Source organism: Gopherus evgoodei, unplaced genomic scaffold (assembly GCF_007399415.2).
Source record: "Gopherus evgoodei ecotype Sinaloan lineage unplaced genomic scaffold, rGopEvg1_v1.p scaffold_184_arrow_ctg1, whole genome shotgun sequence".
Classification (NCBI taxonomy): Eukaryota; Metazoa; Chordata; order Testudines; family Testudinidae; genus Gopherus; species Gopherus evgoodei.
The window spans coordinates 22,993-42,678 of NW_022059847.1; the positions used below are offsets into that span (position 1 = coordinate 22,993).

The 19,686-nt window shown below is 56.8% G+C and overlaps 2 protein-coding genes across 3 annotated transcripts; one reads left to right on the forward strand and one right to left on the reverse strand.

The window, feature by feature from the left end:
• Positions 1-1,339: 1,339 nt before the first annotated feature.
• On the forward strand, positions 1,340-3,163 carry LOC115640047 (dynamin-1-like protein). Of its 2 annotated transcripts, XM_030542921.1 has the most exons (4): positions 1,340-1,773; positions 2,515-2,624; positions 2,760-2,919; positions 2,991-3,163. In XM_030542921.1, the coding sequence occupies exons 1-4, from the start codon at positions 1,669-1,671 to the stop codon at positions 3,045-3,047; spliced, it is 432 nt and encodes a 143-aa protein (XP_030398781.1). In that variant the 5' UTR covers positions 1,340-1,668; the 3' UTR covers positions 3,048-3,163. The 2 variants fall into 2 exon arrangements, with proteins under 2 accessions (XP_030398781.1, XP_030398782.1); XM_030542922.1 differs by lacking the exons at positions 2,760-2,919; positions 2,991-3,163 and having other exon boundaries at positions 1,884-2,607.
• Positions 3,164-6,694: 3,531 nt separating this feature from the next.
• Positions 6,695-16,485, reverse strand: LOC115640045 (protein FAM3A-like). Its single transcript, XM_030542920.1, is given in 9 exon segments — positions 6,695-6,706; positions 7,549-7,689; positions 8,073-8,161; positions 8,502-8,552; positions 8,733-8,791; positions 8,998-9,100; positions 9,103-9,132; positions 10,175-10,235; positions 16,390-16,485. Coding segments are annotated over 9 exon segments (642 nt in total).
• Positions 16,486-19,686: the final 3,201 nt, after the last annotated feature.

Here is a 19,686-nt window from a genome sequence, read left to right on the forward strand (position 1 = left end):
AGCAGCGTCCATAGCATCACTTTAAGAAATGCTTCTCCTTGATATCTGAATGGCAGCTACGTGGAGTTCCATTCACATGCTTACGAATCATTATGCCTTGGTACAGAACTCCTCTGCTGATGCATCTTTTGGAATGGCAGTCCCCCATTTGGCTCTGCCACCTCCAACCTCGCATCCTCCTCCTATTTGAGTGCAGCTTGTCAGTCACCCACAGTGGAATTACACATAGGGATCAGCACTTGAAGAAGAAGAAGAAGATAAAGTTACTTACCTTATAGTAACTGGTGTTCTTCGAGATGTATGGTCCCTGCTTGTATTCCATTACTCATCTTCCTTCTCCTCTGCTTTGGATCTTCTTTGATTTGCTGTGGAGAAGGAACTGGAGAGGCAGTCTGTCTGCCCTACCCCTTATTTCCTTGGTTGGAGGCCTGAGGTGAGCCAGAGTGCAGGTGTGGACCAATGGATGCTGCTTTCAGAACTCTCTGTCTACGGGTGCATAGAGTGCGTGTTTACCCCTCGGTGGAATACAGATAGGGACAACACATCTTAAAGAACCTCCAGTTGCTATAAGGTAACAAATGTCTTTCTGATTCACATATTAACATCCCGCTTTTGAAAGAGAAAATTTCCTAGAGATCCAAATCCTGTTATTGCATCAAATCTCAAACTAATTTGGTTCCACATTTGATACCAGCAAAACTATGCAAATGGGCACAAAATCATCAAACCAAAGCTAATCTATGGACTAGGAATGAGGTCTGGCTAAGGGAAAACTGAGTGTGTTAACACAATAACCTTCTTTTGGACTCCAGGGCCTCTGAATCATTCTAACTAACATTTGTGATGTGATTTCAAACTCAATTTGCAACTGTTTGCAGAGCTCTAGAGAGGACCTTCTCTAAGCAATTGCCAGCCACTTGATCTCTTGGTTCTTTTTTCTCCCACAGCTGCCTTTCCTAATCCAAGGAGACTGTGGCCTTGCTACCTAAGCAAACAGTGTAAGACATACAGAGCCCTAAAAGACAGTACCAGGTAGGAGTGATGGAGGATTGTCATGGAGAGGATTCACTGATGGAGGGGGATTGGAGTGAGGAGACATGGAGGGCTATAGGGAATTGTAGGGTCTGCGATACTTTGGGATAGGGTAGCATCTGAGATCTTGGGACCTTATCCATAGAGAATTTCATACTAGAGCTTGTCACAAAGCAGGGGAAAAATGTTGTGAAATTTTGTGGGGGAGGGATAGCTGAGTGGTTTGAGCATTGGTCTGCTAAACCCAGGGTTGAGAGTTCAATCATTGAGGGGGCCATTTAGGGATCTAGGGCAAAAATCTGTGTGGGGATTGGTTCCCCTTTGAGCAGGGGGTTGGACTAGATGACCTGCTGAGGTCCCTTCCAACCCTGGCAAGTCTATGATCCTAAGAGGATGTGTGGTTTGATGTCCTTTAAGATGTCAGCAGCAAGCATGTACTGCTCTTGATTAAAATCCATTACAATTCTGGCAACTTGTGTTAAGGGCTAAGCTTACAATACTCTCAATATTACTTTAAACAGTTTCACAATAAAAATCACATTTATTGAGTTTAAATTAAATCTTGTTTTGTTTTCAAAGCTCATAGGGTTATTTGTTTTGAATCCACCATGCTGGGCCCCATCCCATCTCTCTCCCATGCAGGTTCATAATCTGGTTTCAATCGAGCTTGCCTATATTAACACCAAGCACCCGGACTTCATGGACACAGCGCTGGTGTCTGCCTCTGTCAGCACCAGCAAGGTAATGCTTCTCTGCTCCTGTATCCCACTGCTGAGCCTCTTCCCCCCCCACCCCACTGGATACCAGTGTCACCCCTCTTGACGTGGCCAGCTGGTCTCTGCTGTCCCCAGAATGACCCCCCTGCGGAGGGGAGCCGGCGTTGGAAGAGTGACAAAGTGGAGGATGCTGGCATGGAGGAGAAGCCCAAGGGGAATGCCCAGGCCCCCATGTATTCCAGCCCCAGTCGCTCCCATGCTGTCAATCTGCTGGACACAGTGAATTACACCCTTCCCACACAGGCAGGTGAGAGTGGGGTAGTGACAGCAGGAGAGCTGTGTCTGGGCCAACCTCAGTGCTCTGGCTCCCATTGCGCCTTTTCAGAGCTGCTTTGCTTCCAAGGTCAGCAGGGACCATTTTGATTATCTAGTCTGACACACACACCCTGCAACACCCATAGGCCAGAGAACTGCCCCAAAGTTATTCCTAGGGAAAAGCTGGCCAGTGCTGGACAATGCACCACATTCCATTCTTTCACTCTTAATGATTTCTGCCTTCTTTCCAGTCTCAATGTCTCTAGCTTCAGCTTCGACCCACCTCGTTGGAGAATGTTCTGACCTTTGTGTGTGATCCTAGCATTGTGCTACTGGAACTGGAGATTGCCTGGCTTTATAACCTTACTACTGTTATCCCTGGGAGAAGGCCCTGCGTGTTGGGACCCCCCCCTTTCCTTTGAAGGCCCATGCCCTCTCTCTTTTCCCACAGCCCATGCCGGCCACATGGAAGCTGAGCCATCAGGAGCAGTGGGATTGTGAGGTGATCCGCAGACTCATCATATCCTATTTCCTCATTGTGCGCAAAAGGATCCAGGATAGGTAAGATTGAGGGGGTAGGGGGGAACGACAGACAAAGGTGTGAGGCTGCAGCCCCTCTCCTGGACCCTTAAGGGCCATGGGGAATTGAAAGGGCTTGAGATGGGTGCCCTTGTGACCTCTGCCCCTCCTCCACAGCATCCTCAAGACAATCATGCATTTCCTGGTGAACTATGTCAAGGACCAATTGCAGAGCCAGCTGGTTGGACAGCTATACAAGCAGGAGCTGCTGGACATGCTGCTTACAGAGTCAGAGGACATGGCACAGCAGCGCAAGAAGGCTGCTGGGCTGCTCCAGGTGAGGGAGGAGGGAGGGTGTGAGGTCTCTCTGCCACCCTACCTTTGCTAATGTCTTCTATCTCCCATCAGGCCTTGCAGCGAGCCAGCCAGACCATCTCTGAGATCCGGGAGACGCAACTCTGGTGAGGATGGCTGGAGAAGCTGAGTTTCGAGACACCACACACACCCCTCCCTCTGGTTCTTTGCTGCCTATATATCTGAGCCGGTCTGATGGTGGGTTGGTGTTATGGAATAAAACCTGTTTGCACAAAAAGCTGGCTTGAATTCACTGAGTGGCTCTAATGCAGTATGGGCACCAGCCTGGCTCATAAGAATGCTTTTTAAAGAACTTCCTTGCATTTGTTTTAAACCTGCTGTCTATTATGGGAATAACTTTTCCTTATTTACTTATCTACTTTCTCATGATTTTATATACCTCTATCATATTCCCTCCCTCCCACTTAGTCTCCTCTTTTCCATGCTGAAGAGTCCTAGCCTCTTTAATCTCTCCTCATACGGGACCAGTATGCTCCCTACTCTGTTAGCAGCCTATACTGCCATTTTGTTCTGTCCCTTGGTGCACAGTTGTCATTGTCCTTGTCAGCATGACCTGCAAGCCCAGTCTCGTATGTTGGAATAAAGGATGGGAAATGCCCCCAGCTCTGAGCAACCCCTTTCAGGTGGCATCTTGGGCTGAAATGCAGGGATGATAACCATAACCATACAAGAGGGTCTTAACATAAACCAGAACCTAGGAAATGTAGAAAATTGATAAGGGAACAAAGAGAATCTAAATGACTAGTTCTGCAACTTCACATTTTCTCAATTTGTCACCTACAAAAGCCAACTCAGATTTGAGAATCTCTCTAACGTCCTCAGCTGTAAAGACTGAAGCAAAGTTTTGTATCTCCATCATCAAGGGGCCCCACTGGTTGTTGTTTAGCAGTCTTCCTCCTTTTGATGTACTTAAAAAACATTTTATTACTACCTTTGGAGTTTTTGGCTAGCCATTCTCCTGACCTGCTCCTCCAACTTATCCCAGAAGGACTGGGAAAGAGATCAGGCTACTCTCCCTCTCCCTGGGGGTTAGGGGTGCCCCATATCCCCAACTTACCTTTCTTTCTCCAGCTGGAGACAAGCTCCTGCCCTGCCCAAATTCCGTTGTCTGCCCATGGCCCTGACTGCCAGGGGAGAAGGCCTGTGGCCAAGCCCCACAGCCTGTGCCTTGTCTCAAACTGCTCAACAATCTCACAAAACTAAATGATTTGGGCAACAAAATAACTCGGGCTATACATACAATATGATAGGGGCTGATTTAGCTACAATAAGACAGTTTGTAGAGGCTGTCAAAAAAGCAAACAGGATGTTAGTCTCAGGAATAACAAATAAGACAATCTTATTGCCCTTTTATAAATCCATAGTACGCCCACATCTCGAATACTGCATACAGCTGTGGTCGCCTCATCTCAGAAAAGATCATCTGGCACTAGAAAAGGTTCAGAGAAGGGCAACTAAAATGATTAGGGGTTTGGAGAGGGTCCCATATGAGGAGAGATTAAAGAGGCTAGGCCCCTTCAGCTTGGAAAAGAGATGACTAAGGGGGGCTATGACAGAGGTCTATAAAACTATGAGTCATGTGGAGAAAGGGGATAAGGAAAAGTTATAAGTGGGGTTTACAAGGGAACTGGATAACTAGCCAGGCTGGGTAAGGAATGGGGAACCCAGCCTCTGTCTGTCGGGGGTGGAGATGGCTGAGAGAAGAGATCCCTGGTCACTGCCTGCTGGGTTCACTCCCTCTGGGGCACCTCCGCAGCAGGACACGGGGGGCTTCCCCCACGCCTTCTTCCCTGCTCGGAGGCAGCAGCCACCGCTGCTCCCTGAGTGGGGGCCATCCCCTGCTTTATCGCCGCGCTGTTGGCCGCACCTGCCAGGCTGTCACGCTGGGTCCATGGCCAGTTCTCAGCCGGGGGGGGGGGGGGGAACCTGGTGCCGCTGTGTCCTGGCCCGGGGCTGGGAGTCCCCTGGGGGGGGCTTTGCGCACCAACTTACCAGCTGCTGAACCCGCCACTGATTGAACCAGGAGCCAGGACGGGGCTGGGACACCGGCTCCGCCCGGAACCCCGGTTTCCCTCCAGGTCCGCCCACAGGGACCTGCAGCTGGGGCTCTTTCCGCACCAGCCCCCTCGCTGCCCGTCTGCACCCGGCCTCCACAGCCACTGCTTGGCCCCCAGGACCAGGCTTCTCCCTCCAGTTCCGGCTGCTCCTTGCCCTTCACGAGGCGGCCGGAACCTCAGGATCGCTGCCCACGGGCTGAATTGCGGCCGCTCTCACCGCAGCTCCTAAGGAATCAGCAGCTACTTCGACCCCCCCAGAGCGCCGCCCAGAGGAGCAGCCCCAGGAACGTCCTAGGAGTGGGGGGGGTCTCTGGCCCCAAGTCCTGCATGAGCCGAGGGCCTCGCCCCACCTCGACAAACATCAGCGTGACCTGGCTGACCCCATGCTGGGCCGGCAGCTCCCAACAGAGCCCTGGGCCCCATGTACAAACCTTGGACAGATTATGTCCCCAAACAACCTGCAGCTCAAATGCATTGAAGTGCAGCCCGTTGCCTCTCTTCTCTCCTGGGTCCGGACCATGACTGGCGCACACCCCTTTGCTTTGCACCGTCGCTGAACTCCTGGCGCTCAGCAGAGTCAGTCCTCAGAGCTGTTGTGTGGATGAGCCTACGCAGGTGTTAATAGCTCAGCTGCCAGTCAGCGTCCCACGGGTGGGGAGGGGGAGAGCGAGCATGCTTGTCGGGGCATACCAGCCACAATCTCTTAGGCCTGGTTTGCACCAGGAATTTACATCAGTGCAGCGACAGTGTGAAGAACCTGAGAGAGGCAGCAACACTGAACCACCCCTGGTGTAAACAGCACTAAGATGGAAGAATTCTTCCATTAACCTGGCTATAGCCTCTCAGGGAGGTGGATTACCTATGAGGATAGGAAACCTCCCCCCGGCCCCCTGTTGGCATAGGTAGCTGACACGGCACTGATGTGCGGACATTCCCTGCACAACCAAACCCGTACTACACATGGCATTTAGAATCCCTCCGACACCTGTCTCAAATACGAGCTCTCAGGCAGTGATTCTGCCAGCATTCCTGGTGCAGCCTGCCCCACTTCAGTGCTGGGACATTGATTCCAGTGCATGGGGGGGCAACAGAACATTGAGGGCTGGAGTGACAAGGGGCACTCCCAGCATTTATGCCTCCCCCCGGCATTAACAAAACCCCTACTCAGCTGCTCCCAACACTGCAGGCATCTCTGTCCCCCCGGGAAGGGGCCACAAAATAAGGGAGGATCATATTTTTAACTAAAAAATGGAGATTTTTTTGTAATTAAACACATTTTTGTTTTTAAAAATAAAAATATAAAATTACTTGTGAAATTAGCTCCACCTCAATGAAGGTCACCCCCCCCAATTCCTTGTCCCTCCCTCAGGGGCCCACCCTACAACCCTGGCCATAGGGGTATCTATGGAACAGACCACACTAGAGTGACCCCGCAGCATGGACAGAGACTGCACTGATGGAAGGGGGCTTTCCAGCAATATAGGAACCCACACCCGGGGGGTGGGGGCGGGTCCAGCTCCCAGCACAATCCTCTCTCTCCACCTCTGTTTTCCAGCTACTGCACCCTCATCCTCTTCCTTTATAGGAGCCAAGCCTGCACCTCCTCAGCTGCTGCTCATCCTTAATTAGCTGCCTTCCATCCCTCTCCAGGATGGGCTAATTGGACCACTCAGCTGCCTGTTAACTCTTCACCTGCCAGCATGGGGCACATGTCCCTTTGGGGGGGTAGGGGGGTCTGCAGAGGTGGATTCTGGAAGACGCTGTTTGTGGGTCTTTGGGAAAGTCCCATCTCCCATGCTGGGCGGAAGGAGGATCCAAGGGAGGGCTGCGTAGCGGCCACAGGGCTCATTAACCAAAGGGAGGGGAGAGTTCCTGAAAGGGAAGCTGTATATGGGAGCGGTCTTGGGAGAAGGTTGATCCCAGCAGGCTATGCTGGGGGCGGTTCCAGTGGGGGTAGCTCCAAGGGGTGGATTGCAGCCTCGGGAGGGGATGGGTGGGTCTTTTTCCTGCTTATATTCAGACAGGTAGGGGTTGTTACTGCACCATTTATTGCAGAGTTCATCACAAAATGGGTGGGGTCTATACAGAGCCCCCTGCATAGAGTTCTGCAGTCTCCCCCGCCGCCCCCCAGCATTGTGCACCCCCCCGGGCTCATCTAGTCTCCGAGCTAAAACCAGTCCAAGGTGGCCCAGCCTCTCCCCCCCCACAAGCTGTGACCCTCAACCCCAGCTTCCCTACCCCCTCAGTCCTAGGGGCCCCAGCCTCTTCCTCCCCACAAGCTGTGACCCATTCCCCTACTGCCCCCCCCAGCTTCTCCACCCCCTCAGTCCCAGGGGCCCCACCCTCTTCCCCCACCCAAAGCTGTGACCCATCCCCCCCTCCCCCAGGCCTCCACTCATGAGAATCTCTGCAGGAATGACAGGACACCAGCTGGCTGGCCCCAGGTCTGCCCTTGGGAAGGCAATCAGCTGGGGATGGGGAGCGCAGTGGGCCTGGCCCCCAGGAAGGGGGAAACGGGAAGGTGGGGGGCCCACCTGCTCGAAGGGGCTTTTGTCCTGCACCCCCTTGACCTCCATGAAGACCCAGCTGTCACGGAATCCAAGCTCCTTGGCCACACTGCTGCCAAGCTCGCTGAAAATCCTCCACGTCTCTTTGTTCATCCGGGGGGCAGAGCCCTGGCTCAGCAGGAGGATCAGGGCCCTGCACCGAGCCAGCCAGGGCCCCCACCTTGGGGCTGGATGGGAGCTGGCACTTGCCAGAGGGGAAAGACCCCAGGCCCCATTCCCCACCCCACCCCACCCCCCGAGGCAGCTAGTCCCCGCCCTGGCGCCGGATGTGAGCTGGTGCCCCCTAGAGGGGAGAGGACCTATATCCTGCCCCCCTAGCCAGACAGGCCCCCCAACACTGGCCCTGAGTCTCGATGGGAGTCAGCACCCCCAGAGGGGTGAGGCCCCAGGCTGCATTCCCACCCCCCTAAGTCAGCCAGTCCCTGCCCTGGGGCTGAATGGGAACCGGCACCCTCAGAGGGGAAAGGCCTCACTGGTCCCGCACCCCACACCCACTTGGTGGCTGGGTCGTCGTATGAGGCCACGAACACCAGGGTTCCCTCGTGCAGCATCCGAATGAACTTCAGCAGCTCGTTGACATCTGGGGCAAAAGATGCAGGGTGAGTGCAGGCCTGGACCCCCCTGACCCACGGGGTTCCCCTGAGCCTCCCCCCAGGTTCCTGCCTATCACACGGACCTCCCATACCAGGGTCTCCCAACTGGAGCCCCCATGGATTCCCCCCGTCCCCAAGCCCCTCCCACAACATCCTCAGTGGCTGCCCCATGACTCCCTGCCCTCCTGCCCCACAGGGCTTCCGAGCCTCCTCCCCCCACACATTCCTGCCTCTCACAGACTCCCCACCCCCTGCGCCAGGGTCTCCCAACTGGAGCCCCCAAAGATTCCCTCCTCCCAACATCCTCAAGTGCTGCCCCCCTCTCACCTCCAGCCCACATGTCGAAGAACCTGGCATCAATGAGCTCCCCATTGACCCCTGGAACCAGAGAGAGTCAGAGCCTGCCCCGCTGCAGCCTCCCTCCTTCCCCTGACCAGCTCGCCTTTCCTGCCCCCTCCCCAGTTCCCCCCACCCTCTGCAGCCCCCCTCTTCCCCAGCCCCCCCATACCCTCTGGCCTGCCCAGTGCCCCACAACAATGTTCCCCCTCCCCCCCTCACCATTCACCAGGGCCATGTTCAGGCCCCGCCCCACATTGTTCTTCACATGGCTCATTAGCCTGGAATGAAAGTGAGGTGAGAACGTCCCACCCACCACCTACAGGGGAGCCAGGACACCTGGGTTATTTCCCTGGCTCTGGGAGGGGTGTGCAGTCCATTGGGCTGGGAGGGAGCCCGGACTCCTGGGTCCGTCCCACAGTTCTGACCCTGATTAGCATGTTGCCTTCTCTCACCTCCCATGCTGAGCCCCAAACCTGCAACTCACATTTCATCCTCCAGGCAGATCTTGGGCCCGATGACATTGGCGGCACCGCTGACCAGGCGGAAGGTGAGACGCTGCTCGGGGCAGGGCTGCAGGAGGCCACATTATATCTCCTGGGCCGCGGCTCTGTGGAGGGGGCTGGGGAGATGTGGGGAGATCGCCAAAACACCCTCATGTCACACACCACCCCTGGTCCCCTGGGCTAGACAGATCCCACACCAGTCAAGGGTGCCATGTCCCCACCATGCGGGGGACAGGCTCCTGGGAGGGGGGCACTGGTGGGGGAACGTGAGCTGAGGGACACAGGACCACGGGAGTCACCTATTATATGGGGGAGTGCTCCTCCCCCACCCTATGGGACTAGGACACCCTTCACCCCTGCCAGTATGGACACCTGAGGTGATGCAGCAGGATCCCTACCCCTGTATCTGGGACCCAGGCCCCTGCTACCACCCCCATGGGGTCCTGGCTCCCGGCCTGGGACCCAGCCCCATATGGGGTCCCTGCTCCCAGCCTGGGACCCAGTCCCCTGCTACCATATCCCCCCATGGGGTCCCTACTCCCAGCCTGGGACCCAGCCCCCTGCTACCACAGCCCCCCATGGCGTTCCGGCTCCCGACCTGGGACCTAGTCCCTGCTACCACAGCCCCTCATGGGCTTCCGGCTCCCGACCTGGGACCCAGCCCCCTGCTACCACAGCCCCCCATGGGGTTCTGGCTCCCGACCTGTCCACCTGATGGAGACCGGGTCACATCCCCCTATAAGATGTTCCCCTTTTCGGGTCATCGGGAAAACTGCCTAGGACCTAGAAAAAGAGGTCAGAGACATGCTGGCTTTGGGGGTGATCCAGCCATCTTCCAGCCCTTGGGCCTCGCCAGTGATGCTGGTCCCCAAAAAGGATGGGTCTCTCCGGTTCTGTGTAGACTATTGAAAGCTCAGTGTCATCACCATATATGTTGCCAACCCCATGCCTAGGCCTGATGAGCTCCTAGACAAGCTGGGAGGCACTCGGTATCTCATTACATGAATCTGACAAAGGGCTACTTGCAAGTGCCGCTGGACGCAGGTACCAGGCTGAAATTGGCCTTTATCAGCCCTCTGAGGCTCTATGAGTTTCTAACCCTGCCCTTCGGCCTCAAGGGAGCGCTGGCCACCTTCCAGCGCCTGGTAGAACAGCTACTGAGGGGGATGGAGAGTTTTGTCGTGGCGTATCTTGCCGACATCTGCGTCTTTAGCCGGACCTGGAAAGACCACGTGTCCTAGGTTAAAGGAGTGCTGGACCAACTCTGAGAGGCTGGGTTAACCGTAAAATCTGAGAAGTGTAAGGTAGTGATGGCTGAAGTATCTTACCTGGGCCATCGGATGGGGAGCGGCTGCCGAAAGCCAGAACCAGCCAAGGTGGAGGTGATCGGAGACTGGCCTGCCCCCCAAACCAAAAAGCAGGTCCAGGCCTAGTAGGGTACTATCGAAGCTTCGTGCACCACTTTAGCCCCATAACCGCCCCCATCACTGAGCTGTGCAAGAAGGGGAAGCCAGACAAGGTGGTCTGGACTGACCAGTGCCAGCAGGCTCTCCGGGCGCTGAAAGAGGCTCTGTTTAGTGGCCCAGTTCTAGCAAACCCTGATTTTGACAAGCCCTTTATGGTGTTCACTGCCTCAGACATGGGACTGGGGGTGGTGTTAATGCAGGAGGATGAAAAGGGAGAGACACACCCCATCGTGTACCTGAACAAGACGTTGCTATCCCGGGAGCAGAACTATGCAGCCATCGAGAAGGAATGCCTGGCTATGATGTGGGCCCTTAAGAAACTAGAGCCATATCTCTTTGGGCGACACTTCACCGTGTACACCGACCACTCTCCCCTGACCTGGCTGCACCAGATGAAAGGAGCCAACACCAAGCTCCTGAGGTGGAGCCTGCTCCTGCAGGACTATGAAGTGAAGGGAAGCACCAACCTGATAGCAGACGCGTTTTCCCGGAGAGGGGGCCCTGAACTTCCTCAGGTCACTGGGCAGAGTGACCCCACTCAGTTCAGTCTCGAAGGAGGGAGAGATGTGATGTAGTAGGGACTGTCTGTGTGGGGGATGGGAGAGCTGGGGAGGACATTAGATGAGGGACAGGATTTTTAAGCCTGTAACCTGAGCCAGGTATGGGGGGAGGGTGTCAGCACCTTTGCCCGGGAAGCTGGACAAAGGAATTGGCCGGCTGGAAGAAGGGCAGTTCAGTTTCTGTTTTGGGCTGGTTGGTTGGAATTTAGGGTATCCCAAGCTGGGATCCAAGCACCCTGAACACCCAGAAGAACTAGATTGAGTGGTCCTGGCTGTGCCTCCAAGCTCTGCTGTAACCTGCATTCCTGTTGTCCAATAAACCTTCTGTTTTACTGGCTGGCTGAGAGTCACTGTGAGTCCAGGAAGAGGGGTGCAGGACCGGACTCCCCCGCACTCCGTGACAGGCGGGGCGCTAGGTCGCTGCCCAGCTCTGAGAGCGGACTGAGGAGTAGACATTCTTGTGGGGGTGGGGATCTGCCTTCCCACCTTGGCTCTGCAAGGGGACTGGGGAGCGGCCGTTCCAGCGGGGGCGGGGCTCATCCTTCCCTCCCCACCTCTGCAAGGGGACTGGGGAGCTGCTGTTCCTGTGGGGGCGAGGTGCTGGGTTCCCTCTCCAGCTCTGTGAGGGGACTGGGGTGCAGCCTTTCCTGCAGAGGTGGGGCGTTGGGTTTAATCCCCAGCTCTGCACGGGGACTGGGAAGCATCTGTTCCAGCAGGGGCGGGGCAATGGGTTCCCTCCCCAAATCTCCCAGTGGACAGGGCGGTGGCCGATCCGGCGGGGGCGGGGCACTGCCTTCCCTTCCCAGCTCTTCGAGGGGACTGGGGAGCGGCCATTCTTGCAGGGGCGGGGCACTGTGTTCCCTCCCCAGTTCTGCCAAGGGACTGGGGAGCTTCCGTTCCAGCGGGGGCGGGGCACTGGTTTCCCTCCCCAGATCTGCGAGGGGACTGGGTAGTCGTCGTTCCTGTGGGGGCGGGGCACTGGGTTCCCTCCGCAGCTCTGTGGTGGGACTAGGGAGCGGCCGTTCCAGCGGGGGCGAGTTTCTGGGTTCCCTCCCCATCTCTGCGAGGGCACTGGGGGGCGGCCATTCCAGTGGAGGCAGGGCGCTGCCATCCCTCCCCGGCTGTGTCAAGGGACTATGGAGCGGCGGGGATGCGGCGCGGCCGTCCCTCCCCAGCACGGCCAGCGGACAGGGGAGCATCCGTTCCTGTGGGGGTGGGACGCAGGGTTCTCACCCTATCTCTAAGAGTGGATTGGGGAGCTGCCGTTTCAGCGGGGGGGGGGCGTTGCCTTCCCTAACCGGCTCTGTGAGGGGCTGGGGAGTGGCCGTTCCTGTGGGGGAGGGGCGCTGCCTTCCTTCCCCAGTACTGGCAGGAGACAAGAGAGTGGCCATTCCTGCGGGGATGAGGCTCCATCTTCCCTCCCCAGCTCTGTCAGGGACTCGGTAGCCACCGTTCCTCCGGGGGCTGTGTGTTGGGTTCCCTCCCCAGCTCTTCCAGGAGTCCGGGAAGCGACCGTTCCTGTGGGGTCAGGGTGCTGGGTTCCCTCCCCATCTCTGAGAACAGATTGGGGAGCGGCCGTTTCAGCAGGGGCAGGGTGCTGCCGTCCCTCCCCGGCTCTGTGAGGGCACTGGGCGGTGGTCGTTCCTGCGGGGACGGGGCGCTGTGTTCCCGACCCAACTGTGGGAGGGGACAGGGGAAGGGCAGTTCCAACGTGGGCAGGGCGCTGGCTTCCCTGCTGTCATAAACAGACATTTAAGGGTTAATGTCTCTTTTACCTGTAAAGGGTTAAGAAGCTCGGTGAACCTGGCTGACACCTGACCAGAGCACCAATCAGGGGACAATATACTTTCAAATCTTGGTGGAAGGAAGTCTTTGTTGTGCTGTTTGTTTTGTTCTTTGTTCGCTCTTGGGGCTAAGAGGGACCAGACGTGCAACCAGGTTTTCTTCAATCTTTCTGAATCAGTCTCTCATGTTTCAAAATAGTAAGTATAGCCAGGAAATGTGGATTAGTCTTATGTTTGTTTTCTTAACTTTAATTGTGTCTTTTGCTGGAAGGATTTTTACCTGTGTTTGCTGTAACTTTGAATCTCAGGCTAAGGCCGTGGGTGGGAGGTCCCTCTGGGCTATATAAATCTGAATACCCTGTAAAACATTTTCCATCCTGATTTTACAGAGATAATTTTTACTTTTTCTTTCTTTAATTAAAAACTTTCTTTTTTAAGAACCTGATTGATTTTTTCCCTTGTTTTAAGACCCAAGGGGATTGGGTTTGAATGCACCAGAGATTAGTGGGGGGAAAACAAGGGGGGGGAAGGTTAATTCCTCTTTGTTTTAAGGTCCAAGGAGTTTGGATCAGTTAAGCCTCTCAGGGTAACCCAGGGAGGGGAAAGTCTGGGGGGAAAAGAAAGGAGGGGGAAGGCTAATTTTTCCTTGTGTTCAGATACAAGGGGTTTGGGTCTTGGATTGTCCAGGGAAGGTTTTGGGGGAACAGGAAGTGTGCCAAACCCTATATTTTTGGCTGGTGGCAGCATACCAAATTTAAGATGATAATTAAGATTAAAAGTGATCATGCAGGTCCCCATTTTTTGGACGCTAAAGTTCAACATGGGGAAAAAACCTTGATACCCCCCCAGAATGGACCTTGCCTGGGCGGACTCGCTGTGGGAAGCGCACAGAGGGTGAGAGGATGCTGAATGCTCCAAGGAGAGACCCAGGAGGTGAAGACGTGTGAGCTTCTTGCCCTAAAAACGTCTGCTCCAAGGGAGAGGAGGCTCCTCAAAGTCCTGACTGGATTGGTGGGGAGCAGTTCCAGAGCATCGCCCGGGGACTCCGTGACAACTGGTGGCGGGGGGGGGATGTACTGCACCCCGTGAATGGCGCTGCTTGCAGTAAGTGACTGGGGAGTAGTAAAACAAAGGGGGGATAATGAGGACCAGGTGTGCTGAAGGCTCAGAGAGGGAAGGTTTCAGAGGGCAGTTAATCTCTGGGAGTGTGTGATCAGCAAGAAGGACTGTTGGAGTAAGAGGGTCCCCCTGAGCACTGCAGTGAGCAGTCTCAGTAGCGAAGGAGCTTGCCGCTCTGCCCTAGGAAAGAAGATTTTTGAAGTAGTAGGGTTCCCCTGGGAATGGCAGGAGCAGTTCCAGGGGCGGAGGAGGCTGCAGCTCGACCCTGGCAAAGAGGTGGTGACCACGAGAAGGGCTGGCACACCAGGGGTTCTTCCTGGAAACCAGGGGGAGTCAAGAGCACACAGGCCTGTGAGTCCAGAGCCACTTGGGAACGGTGAAGTGATGACCTATCACCATCTCCTTGAGAAGGACATTGTGATCCTGTGCACAAAGAGAGGGTTACGCACGGGGAAGTTCACCAAGGCACAGTTAATCGTGCAGTTGGAGGAGAAGGACTGCTCTGAGGAGCAGATTCCTGACCCAGATGGGGCTACAAGAGGATCTGGGAGCAGCTGGAGCAGCAGCCAGGCATCCCCGAAAGTCTGGTCTCCAATCAGATGATGGTTTTCACGATCGGGTTCCCCATCAGAGGATCAGAGATGTATGGGATGGGAGCAGAGACTGAGAGTGCGAGAGGATCGTGAGAGAGAGCAAGAGCCTGAGGAAAAGCTGCAGGAGAAGCAGCAGCAGCATGGACTTGGGAAGGTGGAGCAGAGAGACATAGGGGGCTGCCCAAGGGTCAGTGGGGAAACATGCCCGGAGTGGCGAGACCCTGGGACAGAGGAAATGTGGTGGTGCAGCCGCAGATGCTGAGGGGCTGAGGGACCTGGGTGACGGTCCCTGGGGTGAAGCCCCTCGTCCTGTCTATGGCCTGGATCCCTGTGCAGACCCAGAAGGGGTCTGGCTGGCTGGTCGTTGGGGTTCTCCAGGATATCGGCTGGGAGGCCCTCTTGGGGGGTGACTGTGTCTCTTTGGGACAGGATCCAGGCCCTGCTCCTGTAACGGCCAAGGGTTTGAATTCAAATACAGGGAACCAATTGGATAGGATTGAAATGGTCAGTGAAAATGCAAATGACCTGGCTGGCAGGGGGGAGGGGCTGCTGGGCTCAGGGTACCTGCCTACCTGTAACCAGCCCCCTGGGGCTGAGTGGGAGGGAGAGATGCACCCCCCCTGCACACTGGAGAGGGGGCTTACGCTGGCTCTGAGGCTGTGACCAAAGCAACGAGCTCGCTGCCTGCCCTCACTTGAACTGCCACTCCCTAGGTCCTTCCCAAAGCTGGGAAGGGAAGCGAGCACCCCAACCTCGCTCCTGCGGCCACAGCCCACGCCCCTCCCAGAGCTCGGCTGGGAAGCCAGCACCCCACCCCCGCTGGAACCGCCACTCCCCAATCCCCATCCAGAGCTGGGGAAGGAAGGCAACGCCCCTTCCCCGCTTGAACCGCCACTTCTCAGGCCCCTCCCAGAGCTGGGGAGGGAAGTCAGCGCCCCACCCCTCCTGGAACTCCCATTCCCCACTCCCCTCCCAGAGCTGGGGAGGGAAACCAGCGCCCCACCCCCACTGGAACCACAATTCCACAGGCTTGTCCCAGAGCTGGGGAGGGAAGCCAGCGCCCCGCCCCTGCTCGAAATGCCACTCCCCGCTCCCCTCCCAGAACTGGGGTGGGAAGCCAGCACCTCTCCCCCATTCGAGCGGCCACACCCCACGCCCCTCCCAGAGCTGGGGAGGGAAGCCAGTGCCCCGCCCCTGCTCAAACCGCCACTTCCCGCTCCCCCGCAGAGTTAGAGAGGGAATCCAGCTCCCCTCCCCTGCTGGAACCACCACATTCTGTTCCCCTCCTAGGGCTGGGGAGGGAAGCCAGCACGCCGTCCCCGCTCAAACTGCCACTCCCCAGACCCCCCACAGAGCTGGGGAGGGATGCCACACCCCACCCCCACTGGAACCGCCACTCCCCACACCCCTCCCAGAGCTGGACACGGAAGCCACCTCTCCCACAGGAACCTCTCCTTGCAACCTTTCCTCATGGACTGTACCGCACTGAGGTTGGCCAGGTCCCTTGGCCTCCACAAGGAGGGATCTTTCTACAACTCGGCATGGAACTCAGCAGCTGGGACAGGGATGGGAACCTGCTCTCTCTCATTGGCTGGGTCTGAGGCCGCAGCCTCTCTGAGCCGTGTCCCTGGGCGTTCCCTCCCCACCAGGTTAGGGTCCTGCGCCTAGGGCACAGTACTTTCCCCGTTGTCCGGGCGCTGTGCCCTGTGCCGACTCTGACTACGGGTCACAACCAGGGCACCCTGGGCGTTGCTTGGCCAGAGCTCCAGGTCTCCCCCATTAACACCTCCGTGGGGAAATGTGGATGTACCACCATGTCCTTGGGGCCTCCTTGACCCCCCATAACCTCACCACAGCTACCTCAAATGGGGTCCCGCTCACACCCATCAGGGTCAGGTAGGTGTCGGGCACCAACTGATCTGAGGCCAGCACCTCAGGCCGGGCCATCATCACCTCTGCGCCCGTGTCCTTGTGACCTTCCTCCCATCTACCTCCAGGGAAACAAGGCACTTTCTCCGGAGGGGCAGCCCTGCTCCCACCCTGTAAACCAAAAACTCGGAGCCTGGAGCATCCAGCCCCCGAGAGGAGCTGACCTGGGGACCTCCTCCCTCTTTCACCGGTGGTACACTGTCAGCCCCCCTTTCCTGGGAATGTTGCCCCTCATCCGACTGGGTCTTTACCCAGTCAACCCTCTGCGGGTTGGGTCTGCTTGGTCTGTCCCTGAGCTTGGGGCACTGGGCCAGTATGTGGCCTCGTTGGCCACAGTGATAGCAGCCCATGTCTCGTGGGTCCCCTCGAGTGGGACAGATGGACCTGATGCTGGATGTTCCCTTTTGGTGGGGCTCCTCCATAGGCCTCCGCTGGGAGGTCCCATGGTGACTCTCTCTCTGCGTTGAGGCAGGCCTGCTCTTTCAAGACTCCTCCCTGTTATCCCCTGCCCGACTGTCCACAAATTGTAAGGCCAGCTGGCCTGCGTGCTGTGGGTTCTCCGGCTTCTGGTCCATTAACCACAGCCTCAGGTCAGACAGGCACTGCTTGTATAAGTGCTCCAGTATGAATAGGTCAAGCAGGTCCTCTTTAGTTTAGGCCCCAGCTGTTCACTTGCGGGCGTACCCCTGCGCCCGGTTGACCAGTTGTAGGTATGTGACCTCACGGGTTTTACGCTGACTCTGGAATGTTTTCCGGTACATCTCAGGAGTCAGCCCAAACTCTCCGAGCAGGGCCTGTTTGAACAGTTCGTAGTCCCCTGCCTCCACCCCTTTCTTCGGCTGTACACCTCCACGGCTGTGGAGTCCAGTAAACGGGTGAGAAATGGGATCCTGTCTGCAGGGTCAGCCCTGTGCATCTCGCAGGCATTCTCAAAGGCCGTCAGGAATGTGTCTATGTCCTCCCCCTCCTTACACCGGGCCAGGAAACACTTATCAAAGCTCTTTGTAGGCTTGGGTCCCCACTCACTCGCCACAGCCAGGGCCCCACTGCTCCTCAGCCAGTCCAGCTCCCGCTCATGCTTACGCTGGATCTCCTTCTCCTCCCGCTCATGCTGGCGCTGGTTCTCCTCATGTTTACACTGATTCTCCCACTCCTTCAGTTCTTGCCTCCTTAACTCAAGCTCTTCTCGTCTCAGTTCCCTGTCATGTTCCATCCACATCCATTCCAGGGACGGGGAGCTCTGCCGGGACGATCCCCTGCTGGCTGCCAGGGTCAGGGTGCCCTCGGTATTCACTGGGCTTCCCCCAACCTCTTTCCTCGGTATAGGTGGGAAAGGTCTCGGGGGTTCTCGGCAGCAGTCTGGCCCCTCCCAGCCATGTCAGGCCCCAGGGCCCATGCTGCGTCCGCTGGGCAGCTTCCCTCATGGACCAAGCTCTGTTCACCCAAGCAATCCTTCTCCTCCAGCTGGGCAATTAGCTGTTCTTTGGTGGACATCCCAATGCACAGCCCCCTCTGCTTCCACAGCTCCACCAGGTCTTTCCTAAGGCGCTTAGCATAAATCTTCCTGCTGGCAACTCTCAGGCCTGTGCTCTGAGCTTCCACCGGTTCCAGGGAGACCTCTCGTGCACCAGCCCTCTTTCCGGTCACCCCCTCTCTGCCAGGGTTGAGCTGCAAACTCCTCTGCCCCTTGGACCGCTCCTGCAATCCTCCCGGGGGACCCTGTTACTGCAAAGTCCTTCTCTCTGGTCACACACTCCCAGGGGTTAATCACCCCCTGACCCCGTCTCTCTCTGACTCTTCAGCCCACCTGGTCCTTGTCAGTCCCCCTTTGTTTTACTGCTCCTCAGTCACTTACTGCAGGAAGCGCCGTCCACGGGGTGTAGTAAATCCCACCGCTGCTGCCAGTTGTCACGGAGTGTGGGGGAGTCGGGGCCCTGCACCCCTTTTCCTGCGATTCACCAGGACTCTCAGCCAGCCAGTAAAGCAGAAGGTTTATTTCGATGCCAGGAACACAGTCCAAGACAGGTCTTGCAGGCCCAGACAACAGGATCTCCCCAGTTAGGTCCATCTTGGGGCCCCAGGAGCACCACATCCCCATTTGAGGTGGGGGGTCAGAGCCCTGTCTATCCTTCCCTTCCTCCCCCAGCCAGCTCCAGACTGCCAAACCCTCTTCAGCCCCTCCTCCTCTCTCAATTGCTTTTCCCGGGCCAGGAGGTCACCTGAACCCTTTGTCTCCAACACTTTCAGCTGGCATCTTTGCAGAGGAGGGGCCCAGGCCATCAGTGGCTAGGAGACAGAGTGCCAGGCATTTCGGTGAACTGGCCCTTTGCTTTGCTAGATACTTAAGAACTGCCATGGGGACACTGAGGCACCAACACAGTATTCACAGACCACTGTAAGAACAGTCCCAGTTCGTCACACCACTTGGCTGCAGGGAGACTTGGATGTGTTGGGCTGAGGGAGGCCAGGCCTGAGACCCTGAGAGTTTCCTGTGCTGGGTTCAACTCTCAATAAACCCTCCTGTTTTATGCTGTCTGAGAGTCACTCTGGGCTAGAGAACAGGAGGCATCAACCCCTTCGGGGGTGAGGAGGCTGGAGGGGTCCAGAGCTGGTGGACTCCCTGAGGGGGCCCACAGCAGAGACAGACGTGCTAAGGCTCAGAGAGGTGCGGCTCCATGATGTGGAGGGGCCTGATGCAGAGTGAGAGTGGACCCTCGAGAAGGGCTGTGTCACTGAAAAGCACACATCCCACGGACCACACGAGGCCACGAGTGGGCTCAATCTGTGAGTCCGTGATAGAAGGTACATGAAGGGAGTGTGGATCAGGACAGGGGGGACAGGGGACGATCAGATGTGAGGAGGGGGGACGCAGGGGCCGATCGGATCTTGGGTTGTGGGATGCGGGGTGGTTGGACCTGAAGGGGCGGGATGTGGGTCGGGAGGCGGTTGGACCCTGGGGTTGGGCAAGTCACAGGGCAATGGGGCAGGTTGGACGCAGGCAGGGGGCACATCACAGGGCCGGGGGGGTGGGACATGGGATGGGGGGCACTTGGAAGCAGATGGGGTGGGGGGCGAGGTGGACATGGAAGAGGCAGGACACGTGGGGGAGGGTGCGGGACGCGAGAGTTTGCGGGAAGGTGCCTAGGGGCAGTGGTCTGAGAGGCACTGTCTGTGAGTTATCTGCGGGGGAGGGGATGAGCGCGGGGGTCTGAGAGGGGC